Source organism: Rhodnius prolixus, unplaced genomic scaffold (genome assembly GCF_049639745.1).
Source record: "Rhodnius prolixus isolate KJV_2025 unplaced genomic scaffold, Rpr scaffold_10, whole genome shotgun sequence".
NCBI lineage: Eukaryota > Metazoa > Arthropoda > Insecta > Hemiptera > Reduviidae > Rhodnius > Rhodnius prolixus.
Genome location: NW_027411615.1, coordinates 7,097,847 through 7,111,421, shown reverse-complemented (window position 1 = coordinate 7,111,421; position 13,575 = coordinate 7,097,847). Strand labels below are relative to the sequence as shown.

General features: G+C 33.2%; 2 protein-coding genes across 8 annotated transcripts in view; both read left to right on the top strand.

Annotated features, from left to right (window-relative positions):
* The window catches only part of LOC141457037 (uncharacterized), a 172,986-nt gene that overhangs the window by 144,919 nt on the left and 14,492 nt on the right, over nt 1-13,575 (top strand). The gene's annotated exons all lie outside the window — the stretch shown is intronic.
* LOC141457040 (uncharacterized) lies at nt 112-1,664 on the top strand. Its single transcript, XM_074133555.1, has one exon. It carries the CDS (start codon nt 726-728, stop codon nt 1,656-1,658), a length of 933 nt encoding a protein of 310 aa, XP_073989656.1. The 5' UTR covers nt 112-725; the 3' UTR covers nt 1,659-1,664.

Below are 13,575 nucleotides of genomic sequence, written 5' to 3'. Positions count from 1 at the left end.
AATAATGAAAGAAATGATGAAAAAATAATTAGTATTGCAATATGGTAGTTCGTTTAATTATTGTAATTTAATAATACAAGAACAAAAACATTCAAAATATTAATATAGCTACTATTTGTATGTAGTATTTGGTATTCTACTATCTGTAGAATATTTTATTATACTGAATAGAAAGAGTATTTATTACCTCTAATGTTGGTCATACTGTAGATGACCAGTTGTGGACGTAGGTTTTCTGACAAGCTGGAATCGCCAACAACTTTCTACTTACGTCATTCCCAGAGATAGAAATGTTTTGAATTAATTTGCTTAGTTTCTGTGAAGAATATTTCATTTTTTTTGTTTTTTCTTCTCTTTGTATTTCTGCTGGAGATTATTGATTATTAAAAAAAATACTAGATATTTCTGTGTGATCTAAAGAATGGGTGCGATGTAATTAAGTGATATCCCACTTAATTGTATAAGAGTTGGCCTTGAGGCTTCGTAGAGTAAAGACGTACATATAGTGCTCTTCATTTTTTTCAGTTTTTGAAAGTTATATATTAGTTTATGTTCGTGAATTTTATATCAGTGAAACCACAATTTTTTTTTGACTAGTGGACATAATTTTTACGGTGCTGGGTAAAAGTATTAAAAGAAAAAATAGTGAAAATCGTTCTGAAAAAGTGTTTAAAACAGTTCTGAATTTATTTACAGTCCATAGTTTATTTAGCGACCCGTACAATATGAGTACTGGAGATAGTGCCGGTAGTGGGGATGCGCTTGCTACAATTCTCACACAGTTTGATAAAATAAATTCTGATTTAAATACAATTAAAAAAGAATTGATAGGACTTAAAAATGAACATCAAACCACATCAATCGCAACCGTCGACATTAAAAAAGAAATTGATAAATTTTCAACAAAACTTGATAGGAATATAAAAAATACAGGTAAACAACTTAAAGAATTAAAAAATGAAAATATCAACTTGAGCAAAAAAATTGTCGAATTGCAACGAGTGGTAACTGATTGCTCCAATTTTCCATACCAGAATACAGTTAAACTCGATAATATACCTTCAGGTAAAAATGAAGAGTTAATGTCTTATATGAAAACGATTTCCAAAGAAATAGAATTTCCTTTTGATGAAGAAATGGTAGATGGAATTTATCGTAGTCGGAGAAGGACAAATACGTTGGAGCCATCTATATTAGTTAAATTTGTAAAAAATTCGCATAAAGCAGCATTCCTTAAAGCTGTTAAGTTAAACAGAAACAAACTTAACTGTGAACTTCTTGGATTTACGGAAAAATCTCCAATATATATAAATGAATTTCTGTCTCCTTACAGCTATTCACTGCTCAAGCAGGCAAAATTATTGGTAAAAGAAGGAAAATTGTTTAGAGCCTGGTCTAGAAATTCTAAAATATTTGTGATGTATTCTGAAACATCCTCCCCAAGGTATATTCGATCAGTTAATGACCTAGTATATCAATCCGAAGTATTTCGCAACACAGAATTTTCCAGCATAGAATCTGACCCTGAAACGGACTCTTCTGTTCGATCCCAAGGTTCTACTGCTTCTAAAAAAAGAAAAATTAGAAGTTCAACTCTGAAGCAAGCATCGGGATCCTTAAAACCTTTTTTAAGGAAAACCTTACCTACAGACAAATAGGAATACAGCACGAGGGATTGTCTTCGAGGAAACCTACTAACATCAACCCGAACACTGCCGAATATCATCTCTTTTCACAACAGGATACCGGAGAAAACTATTGGCATCTAGAGTGTGGATTCTGGAATCTAAATGGATTTTCTACTTTGTCTAATCTGTCTAGGAAGGAAATTTCTGATTTGAGAAGGTTAGATATTATTTGTTTCACTGAAACTTGGCTTCACCAAGATAAGATAGCTTTGCCAGAATTTCTAAAAGATTATAATGTTAGTATTTCAAGTGCCACTAAACTAGCTGAAAAGGGTAGGGCCTCGGGAGGTTTAATGATCTTATTTAAAAAGCAAATTTTGTCAAATTGTAAAGTAGAAATATGTAAAGAATATTTGTTGTGTTTAAAAATTACAGTAGTAAATATTGATTTGATTATTGGGGTAGTTTACTTAAAGCCTAGTCTCTCAGATAAAAAGATTATTGATTCTCTCTATGATGATTTGTATCATCTCATGCTTAACTATAGTAATCATCACATTATACTTGGGGGAGACTACAATTCAAGAATAGGACTACTTAACTTTATTGATGACGAAGTGTTTGAAAGTTTTCGAATTTCCGGAAGAAGAGAAACCTATGATTCTGTAGTAAATAAAAGAGGGAGCTTGCTAGTTGAGCTAATGGAAAAATTTGGATTGTTTGTCTGTAACGGCCGTTCTATTAGTGATCGGGTAGCTAACTTCACGTATATTAAAACACAAGGATGCAGTGTTATAGATCTAGTTTGGTGTAATATAGGTATTGCTTATTTGATAAATGATTTTAAAGTTATTAATAGCGCTAGTTGTTCGGATCACAATCTTTGCATATTGAGTTTATCTCAGGCTTGTTCAAAACGCTTATCTCAAAATAATAAGAAAGCTACGTTCTCAAAGCAAGTTGTTATAAGAAATAACACCAATTTACATCAGTTTAGAAAGCTAACTAATGAATTTAATGAGATTATCTTTGAGTTTGATAATGTATTCGATATGGCTCAGTATTTTGTCACTAATATGCACTACTTAATGGTAAATTCTGGAATGTTAGTAAACAAAACAATTAAGTACATGAATGATTACAAAGGTATAGAAAATAAACCTTGGTTTACTGCAGATTGTTTGCAAGCAAAACAAAAAGTTAAAAGTATGCTAAAGAATTGTAAACAGAACTCTTTTAATCAGGAAACATTAAATGAATACTCTATTTCAAAAAGAGAATACCGCACCGCGATAAAAATAAATAAGAGAGAATATATTGAGCAAATAACTCTCGCTTTAAGAAATGTACGAAATCCATCTGAATTTTGGCTAGCAGTTAACAAATTTAAGTGTAGAACCATTAAAAAGTCAAATGAAATTTCTCCTCGAGACTGGGAAACTTTTTATTCTGAAGTTCTTCCGAGGAAGCCAAACATTGATGAAAAAAATTTTTTTGGTCCCTTCGATGTTTGGTTTGACTCGGAAATAACGCTAGAGGAAGTGAAAAAAAGCATCAATAAAAGTAAAGCAAATAAAGCAGTCGGTCTAGACTTAATACCAAATGAGTGTTTTAAATCTTTAGAAACTAACTGGCTCAATTTTCTTGTATTACTATTTAATAAAATCTTAAATTCAGAAACCATCCCAAAATCTTGGTCATCTATTAGAATGAGGTTAATACATAAGAAGGGAGACCCTCAAGACCCGTTCAATTACCGGGGGATCGCAATATTTAATTGTCTCACAAAAATATTTACAAATATTATTAATGAAAGGCTTGGAAACTGGGTGGAATGTAATTACGTCATACCTGAGGAGCAGCTAGGTTTTCGAAAAGGTAAAGGGTGCCGTGATAATGTATTTATATTGTCGGGAATTGTAAACGCATATTTGAGGTTGAAAAAAAGAAAGGTTTACGCCACTTTTATTGACCTAAAAAGAGCTTTCGATACCGTAAATCACGACAAGTTATGGCATAAATTATACAATCTGGGGATAAGCCGTAAATTACTGCAGATAATGAAAGTATTATATGATAATGCCGTGATGCTTATATCCGATGAATCCTACAATTCTGCTGAAATCCCGGTCTCGGAAGGAATTTTACAGGGAGAAGTTTTGAGCCCAATTTTGTTTTCTCTTTTTACTCACAATATTGTCCAAGTGTTTAATAATTCCGTGGGAATTCCTTTGTACAAAAACAGAGATCTACAAATATTACTATACGCAGACGATATAGTTTTGTTCTCTCCTACTTGGATTGAGGCTCAAAGAAAGTTAAATCTATTAAAAGAGTACTGTGATGAAAACTTGTTGAAAGTGAATATTAAAAAAACAATAACAATGGTGTTTACTAAATCTGGAACATTTGCAGAAAAGAAACTTCTAAAGTATGGAACTGAGCCCATAGATTATCAGAATAAATTTATTTATTTAGGAGTCCCAATTGCTTCATCTGCTAAATTTATAAAGGCCACGGAGTACTTTCTGGGGAAAAATATGGCTGCCACTCAATCTGCCCTAGCTCTTTTAAAATCATGTAGAAGCGATAACTGGGAAACCAAATGTAAACTTTATGAAGCAATTTCTGAAAGTGTTCTCTTGTACTTGTCAGAGGTTTGGGCATGCAGATATTCGGATAAAATTGAGAAGGGTCAATTAAGATTTTTTAAATTGCTGCTACATTTGCCTAGAAGTACTCCCAACCATTATGTTAGAATGGAATGCGGAAGAGTGCACTTACAATTTAAAGTTTTCAGCAGAATGTTAAGTTGGTGGCTGGCTATTTTGAAAATGCCTGATTATAACCTCTCTAAAATGTGTTTTCTGAAGCAATTAGATTTGATAGACAATACAGGCATGCCATTTAATTGGGCAAGAGAGCTGAAACATTACCTTTCTTGTATCGGTTTTGACAATGTATGGCAATCACAGAACTTGAAACTAGTTGAAGAAAAATATAAGTCTATTTTAACGAGTTTTAGAAATAATCTAGTAAGTCGTGATGTTGAAGCCATTGTAAATAGTAGATATAATCTTAATTATCGCAATCTAAGTACCTATGATCTAGACGAGCCGCATCTTAAGGTAAACATGCATATAAGCAAGCTTAGGTTGATAGTGCAGTTGCGACTTTATAACAAAAAAATGTGTCGCATACATTTTAATAACCAGTGCTATCAATTTGATGCAGATTTAACTTGTCCTCTCTGCCAATTACAAGCACCAAATGACTTATTTCACTTTTTCAATGAACTGCCCGGCCTCATCATCACACAGGACTAAATATTTAGAAAAACATTTTTCTGCAACCCCAGACTACGATAAATTTATTTCATTATTAAGTTTTTCTATTAATACGTCGGAAGAGAAAATAAAGGATATATACTTGTTTTGTACCGAAAGTTTTAAATTAAGAAATTCTTTATTATCTTAATGTTATTGGTTAATTATTATTGTAACTTCAAGAAATCTCCTGTCTCTCTCTTTCTCTTTATTTGTAATTCTGCTTTTTTGCTTGTTTTTCTGTTTTTTGTTTACTTGTTTTAATTCATGTACATAAGTAACATACTACTATTTTGTTAGGTAAGGAAAGTGTTCTAATTTCAATTTATTTTTATTTTTACTTTAATTAATTTTGTATAATTATAACAAAAGTATTATTTTATGTAATTTTCCATATGTAGCCAACTCCCTCTGTATGCCTAACGGCATAAACAGAGTAAATAAATAAAAAAAAAATAAAATTGTATAAATTTTTCATTTTAGTAGAATTTTCAAAGGTGCCTCCTCAGATACATAGAGCAGTTGATAACCTCCTGGCTAACCTGGCTTGCGAGCCATTAGTACATTATTTGATAAATTAAGGAATAAGTTTGATCCTTTACATGAAAGATATTGATCACTTAAATATGTGGCAGGAGGTTTCGATTTTTTTGGTAATTAAACGCAACTCTCCCAAAATTACCAAATAATTATCAAACTTTCTTGTTTGTAACAGATGTAAAATTATTTTTTAGCCATTTTGTGTATGCTTGAGAACATCAAAAGCTCTTAACATTTGATTTTTCTTAGAAAAATCACTCGGAAAACTACTTATTTCCCGATATTAAGAAAAATACTAGCTTCACTGCCTTGGCAATATTTTCAGTAGAAAGGGGATGAAAAAATACATAAAAATGACCTATCGCGTGCTCTTCTTTCTCTTTGATAACAAGTTAAAAAATTGAAATATGATTAATAAATACCAGATTTTGAAATGGCCTAGCACCTTTAATTTTGAAGATATCGAATTGCGGTTTCCGGTTTCTTTCATAACTTTGTATACTCTTTAAAACCGTGTATATGAAAATGGGGGTCAACTGCGAACCCTCACTTTTGGTCGCGCGTCAGCCGCCTATGCGGGCAGGAATCTAAAATCAAGTCACATATTCTGAAACTAGATGTGACGGGCAACAAAATTTTTCCTCTACAATTTTTCGCTCAGATTAACCGTTTAAGCATGAAATGCATTTGAGCCGTCTTAAAATGAACACCCTGTATAAATATAATAAATCAAAACTTCTTTGTTCTTCTCTTGTTAATATACAGAAAACAGAATACACTTTTTCAAATAGTAGTAGCAACACATAATAGAATAATGATCTGAAATTAATGAAGAATTCAGAAAATATGAAACAAAACATAATACCTATTTGTCAAACCCAAATATCAAAAAGTAAACAACTAAAGTGAGTCACTAAATACCGAAAGTAAACATTGACAGTAAATAAATATTTAGAAAGAATATTAATAAATAAGTACGTAATGGTTCTCTACTGGCTCCAATAGATTTACGGATTATGTAAATTTAATTTTTGAAATCATTTTCTATTTTTAAGTGTTGCAGACAAAAAATGTAAATAGGCAATTTTATTTTTATCATATTGAGATAACTATACAAACAAATCATCTTATCGGAGGAGAGGATAATGTTTTATTTATGATCAAGTCATTCGGTGTACTAATTGCATATATAAATAGAAGTAAAATTCTTATTTGAAACCTTTTTGCTGGGCAATTCAAATTTAGAGCGAAAGAGGCGATTGGATGGGGGGGACTTCCCTTTAATCTGCCATTACTGTTTCTTTTACTGCCCTCACACAGATACATAAATCTACTACTTTTACTTAAGACCGTGTTTTTCAGAATTCCTTCTAAAATTTTAAGAATTTAATATAAATTAAACGTTCTGAATTTGAAGAAAATTTGTAAACTAGAATTTCGAGAATAATAAAGGAATAATAGAAAACGTCACGCGAGCACTGACACCAGATTTTTCCCGCTAAATAATACTATTAAAAGTATAAAACAAAAAATTGGCATTCAGCCAATAACCTCTCTAAGTATAGTTGTAAAAATAGAGAATGAGCTATAATTTTAGTTGTACTAGTTTTTATAAACAATTAAATATTCAAGTCTATTAAAAATGATTATATTGGTTATTTAAATATTTCTTTAAATACTAATTATTTATCAGTCTTTACTTTACACTTTTGTGAAATAATCAACTATTTAACTCTTAATCTTTTGACCAATTAAATTTGGCGTACATTAGTGTGATTGTGTGGCTGAGGTAAAGCGCTGATTACAGCATCTGATTGGCCTTCCGTCATTCTGGATGATATCAGCTGCCTCCTAACCACCCACCAAGTGATCTCCCATTGTAAAATTGTAGTAATTTCTTGAATTTAAATTTAAGGCGCCACGGTAGCCGATCGGTTAGTGGCGAGACCTGTAAAGCTAAGATGTATTGTGGTACTGGGTTCGATTCCCGGTCTAGAAGCCTTGGATTTTATTTAATGGTTAGTAGTATGAGAAATTTACAGTAAAGTATGTTTTGCTAGTCGCCTCCGTCCTCGACACCTAATTGATAAATGGACGTAAAGCACGCCTGAAAAAATAGGCGATTACTTTACTTTAGTATTTAAATTTATCTGTAAAATTTTATTATAACTTTTTTTTAAAAAAACATTTCCTATTCTACAATAAACATACAGTATTATCTTAAAGAGTAGTTGTCCTCGACATTTGTAATCTATTAACTGCTAGATCTTTTAGTTATTTACAGGAGTTTTTAAAATGCTATTGTCCGTTAGTTTTGTATAAGAAAGCTACCTTAAACTTTATATCATCACAAATAAAATAGGTTGTTATCCTATTCATTGATAACAGATTAAACAACATTATTAAAAACCTGAACTGATTTGAGACTTACTTGAAGTTATTTGCTAGAAATGATATCCGGAATCACGAATCTTGATACACGAAGTAAAAAATATTCAAGTATTCGAAATAAGTTCTCATTCAAACATTCAATAAGACGCAGAAACCTTAAAAAACAAAACTCAAAACTTTTAAGCTCCAAAATGGCGTTTAAAGGGAGGTAGAGGAAGGTATCAATAAGGCTATAGCTCCTTTAAAATAATAAACTAAAATTATTTGGCACACACACGCACATTTGTCTGTCAGTCAAGGAATTTTCCACTAAAACAAGTCATCCCTTCCCAAAATATTCTTATGGTTATCAGAGCCTGACCTGATGGAGAAAGCCAATCACAATCCTTAAATTGTTACTGACAAAAATAAAAAAAACTTTAGCCGAAATATATAAAACATTTTTAATTCTGACAAAATAATTATATTTAGAAGATAAGAAAAAATTAAATGAAAAAGTTTTTAGTGACTTTTTTTTCTTCATGAAGTTTAAACCTTTTTTTAGCAAAACAAAAACAAAAAAGTTGGTCGGCCATATTGAAACTAAACGGTTGGTTGACTTTACTTTCTGTCCAATTTGCTTCGTTGACGACTTTAATAAGATTCTATGTTACGTCTCTTTCTTTCGAGTATTTTTGGTCACGAAGATAGACATTATGACAATGGCAAGGCAATGTGAACTATCTTTTTCCTAGAACAATATATTTTTCAAAATAGTAGATAATTAAAGATAATAGAACATTATTTTGTTGCATCTCGTTAGCTAATAAGTCCAAAAATTTTGGAAGCTCTAGTTCACCGTTATAATCGTTCTACGGGTACATAGGGACTTAGCATAGTTTGGCATAGGCTTCTCTGCGTGTAAGTACGTCAATAATGTAAAGAAGTACTGAATGCTATTACTTCAATGCTTAAAACCGATATAGGGTAAAGGAACGTGGATGAACATCGAACTCTTAATTACATACCAGAGTTTTAACATATATATGTCCCATTAGTCAAAATTAATTATTTAGGCACCACGGTAGCCGTGCGGTTTGAGGCGAAACCTGTAAAGCTAATATGTATTGTGGTACTGGGTTCGATTCCCGGTCTTTTAGGTCTTAGATTTTATTTAATGGTTAATATGAGAAATTTATAGTAAAGTATGTTTGCTAGTCGCCTCCGTCCACGACACCTAATTTGGTAGTTGGACGTAAAATCCGCCTGAAAATAGGCAATTAGTTCAAATTAATCTAAATTTTCGTTTACACGTTATTTTTTCTTTATAAGACCCACTGCAAAATTATGAAGATTCAACAAAATCAATAAAGAACTTCTGAAGACAGATTTCATGTCTACTGACTATAAAAAGTTATTTTTCTTATATTTATTACTGATTCTTGTTCGAAGATCAAATCATCAATTATATTCCAAAAAGTGTAACATTATGAAGCATGATGAACCATTGTTGATACTACTAGTTCATTATTCCTGTTTTGGAATCCACAGAGAACAAAATAATTACAATTTAAGTGGTCACCATTTACATTGGGTGTTGGTTAGAATGTAGATTTCTTCTCTTTCAGGTCGGTAAATCTATCTTACCCAAGGCCGCGTATTAACAAGTTTCTTGGACGCAATATTCGGAATATTATCGAAACACAGAAATCGTAAAAATAGAAAACTATATTGCTTTAATTATGTTAAACACAATTCTGTTGATAAATGTTTAAATAGAAATTAATAGTTGAAAATATGGTAGGATCCTTAGAGTTGGATAATTTTGTTGATTACATCCAACATTAGAAGAGATTGATTTAGGATTGAGTGCAGCATCCAGTCTTTAATATAATCTGTTAAACGCTTTACTTGCTTTACAGTATGATCAAGTATTCAGTTGCTCGTGACAAAACAATTAGTTAAAATATTATTAATTTTTAGTGTTAAGTTGATTTGATTAAAAATGATAAATTAGACCGAAAAATGAAATTAAAGATGAAATTCTATCCCCAATATTAGGTCCAACTTTCCCGATAATGTTTATCATTGCTTAGAAGTCTCTCATAATTAAAATTTTGTGTTGGCTAGACGCAAAATACCCTTTGGCTATTACTATATGCGCTCATGCAAGTTTTTCCAGTTCACAAAGGTTCGGCAAATATCTAATCTTTGTAGAGATATTTGGCTTATATTTGAATATCGTTTGGCTAACTCCTGAAATTAACATGGATAAGCTTGGGGGCAGATTACCAATTATCATTAAATAGAATTGCAATACCACTGATATTATACAGTCGAACTTTTCAATAATTTATTATTAATAATAATAAATTTAATATTATTATTTATTATTTTTAATAAATAATTTAAATAATACTTAAAAAACTAATTGCTATTATTCAAGATATTCAAAATTACCTCATTAATGTAATATAGATTTAATTATTATGGCGGTATGTAAATTAGTCGAAATATGTAAAACTTCATTTTATGGACCGCCGAGTGCGTAGTCTATAAAACTTTATTTAACAATTTTTCGTTATAATTAGGCCTTAGGCACACAGAAAGCGGTCTGTCGGGGCAATCTGCGATATGGGGACGTCACACAGGACGCGATTCTTTTGTTAGAGCGGTCCAGTTTGGTAGCTTACTTCTTGAGAAGTACGAGGGTCGTTTGAAAAGTCCGTGCAAAGTCAGAGAGATAGCACTACTGGCGCGTATCGAGGTTATGTTTAGTTAGTAGCATCTCTTGGAAGAACACACACCAAGTTTCAGCCAGATCGGTCTATTTCTTTGTGTTTGGCATTCGTTTGAATCGAGGAAGTCGAGTGATTTTCAAAAAATGGACGAAAAAGAATTTCGTGTGTTGACTAAACACTACTTTATGAAAGGCAAAACGCCTCAGGAGACTAAAGAGAAGCTTGATAAACATTATGGTGACTCTGCACCTTCGATTAGAACAGTTTATAAGTGGTTTCAAAATTTTCGGAGTGGCCATATGGGCACAAGTGACGCTGAACGTTCTGGACGCCCTGTTGAGGTTACTACTCCAGAAATCATTGATAAAATCCATGATATGGTGATGGATGACAGAAGAGTGAAGGTGCGTGAGATTGCTAGTGCTGTGGGCATCTCGAATGAACGGGTACATAATATTTTGCATCAACATTTGGACATGACAAAGCTATCCGCAAGATGGGTGCCGCGATTGCTCACGCTTGACCAAAAACGAAATCGTGTGAAGTGTTGCAAGGACGGTTTGCTGCTGTTCCAGAAGAATCCGCAGGACTTTAAGCGTCGTTTCGTCACTGTGGATGAAACATGGATACATCACTACACTCCTGAGACCAAAGAACAATCTAAACAATGGGTTACCAAGGGGGAATCTGCGCCAAAAAAAGGCGAAGACCGTTCCTTCGGCCGGAAAGATTATGGCGACTGTCTTTTGGGATTCGCAAGGAATAATCCTCATCGACTATATGGAAAAGGGTAAAACTATTACAGGTGCATATTATTCATCGTTATTGGACCGTTTGAAAACCGAGCTGCAAGAAAAACGCCCACGATTGGCCGACAAAAAAGTCCTTTTCCATCACGACAACGCACCAACTCACACCTCAACAGTTGTGGTCGCAAAATTAATGGAAATAGGGTTCCAACTCGTTTCACATCCCCCCCCTATCCTCCAGACTTGGCTCCCTCGGACTACTATTTGTTCCCCAATGTGAAGAAATGGCTGGCGGGTAAAAGATTTTATTCAAACAAGGAGGTGATTGCAGAAACGAATGGCTATTTTTCAGACTTGGACAAATCCTATTATTCGGAAGGGATCAACAAACTAGAGCAGCGTTGGACGAAGTGTATAAGCCTAAAAGGAGACTATGTTGAAAAATAAAAAAGGTTTACCCCAAAAAATTAAGTAGTTTTTATTTTTGCACGGACTTTTCAAACGACCCTCGTAGTAGTGCGTTTTCTAGTTCTTTGTTTTAATTTTTATATTTTACGTTTGAGCTCGGACGAAGAACAACTTCTTCTGCTATTAGCTTTGCAAAGCAAAAAGAAGAAAAGACGAAGTTGGGTGCATGAAATTCAATAAGAAGAGAGAACAATTAGGGGAATATCACCGCTTATGTATCGAACTGGAGTCGCCTGAAGATAGGAATGAAATAGAAAATGAGTAATAAAGTTTCTTAATATTGGAATCTTTATTTCGTATTACCAGGTGGAAGGCTGGAGAGCACGTTGATATTGTACTACCAGATCGCTTGTCGTCGCGACAAAGACTATCCCGCGGCGGTAGACCGTGTTCTGTTTGACAGAGATGATGCATCATTGTGTAATAAAACTAGCCCGCCTGACCGCCTCAGTCGGAGATCGTTGCCCGCCGCGACAAACCGCTTTCAGTGTGCCCAACGCCTTAGTTTAGAACGGCGGTCCACATAAACATGATTTTTAGTTACATATTCCCTCAATTTTAATTTCCAAATAAACCATTTGAATATTCTTTCAAGTTTATAAAATATTTACATTTAAATATTCAATAGTTAGTGGAAATATCATGTCAGGATTTGGTTTTTGGTAACAGCAGAGTATTGCTGCCAACCTAACAGAAAAAAAAATGAAAGCATGTTTATAATTTAATTAGATTGGAGTGACTGCCGCCAATTAGAGCACACTAACATAATGAAAAATATAATTACTAAATTAAAATCTTTAACAATGTTGAATAATATGAAGAAAAAAAACGTAACGTAAATGTACTTCAACAATTAAACACCAAGAAGTTTTGCAGTAATTAACTAACCTCTCATTATTTTGCCTCTTGACTTCATTATAAATAATATTTAGTTCATCATACTATTTTTTTAATTTTTCGTCGCAATACTTAATTAAATTTAGTGATTTTTCGCCCGTACTTACTCCCTGTTTTATCAGTTATACTGTCACTACTAATTAGGGAATAGTTTTTTATCTCTCAGTGATAATAATTATTGCGTCATGTTTTGTACAACTCAGTTAGTATGCCCAAACCGATTGCAGCGCTTAAACCTGATATTTCAGGCCGGAAATACGGATGTGGCTATTAAATAACGAGACTGATACTGCTACAGAAGAACTATGCATGCGCCAAATCCTAACGACCGACAGCTGTGCAGCGTAAAGCCTTCTCTTTCGATTGCAGCGTCTCACGTGCTTGTAGAGAAATCTGTCTGACCGGAACCATGATACTACACATGTAGTAGAGCAACGAATTGTCGTGAAATTTCACATGAAACTGGGTAAAACCGCTACTGAAACTTATCCTTTATTAAAAGAAGTTTATGGCGATGAATGTTAATCACGAGTGCGCAAGTTTTTGAGTGGTTCAAGCGTTTCCAAGATGGCCAAGAAGACGTCGATGATGATGACCGCCCAGGTCGCTCCCTTCCACGCCCAAAACGGATGAAAATATCGATTGTAATTAATCAACATTACTACCGTGAGGTGCTTGCTCAACTCCGTGAAAGAGGAAGAAAAAAAACGACCCGATTTGTGGAAGTACAAGTCACGGGATTCTCCATCAAGACAACACGCCGGCTCACACAGCATTATCTGTTTCTAGCCAAGTATAACATCCCAGTTTTAGGCCATCCGCCTTATTCGCCTGACCTGGCTCCATGTGACTTTTA

Bases quoted from the DNA above. Each gene is read 5' to 3' on its own strand.
- LOC141457040 (XM_074133555.1), top strand. From the start codon at position 726: ATGAGTACTGGAGATAGTGCCGGTAGTGGGGATGCGCTTGCTACAATT.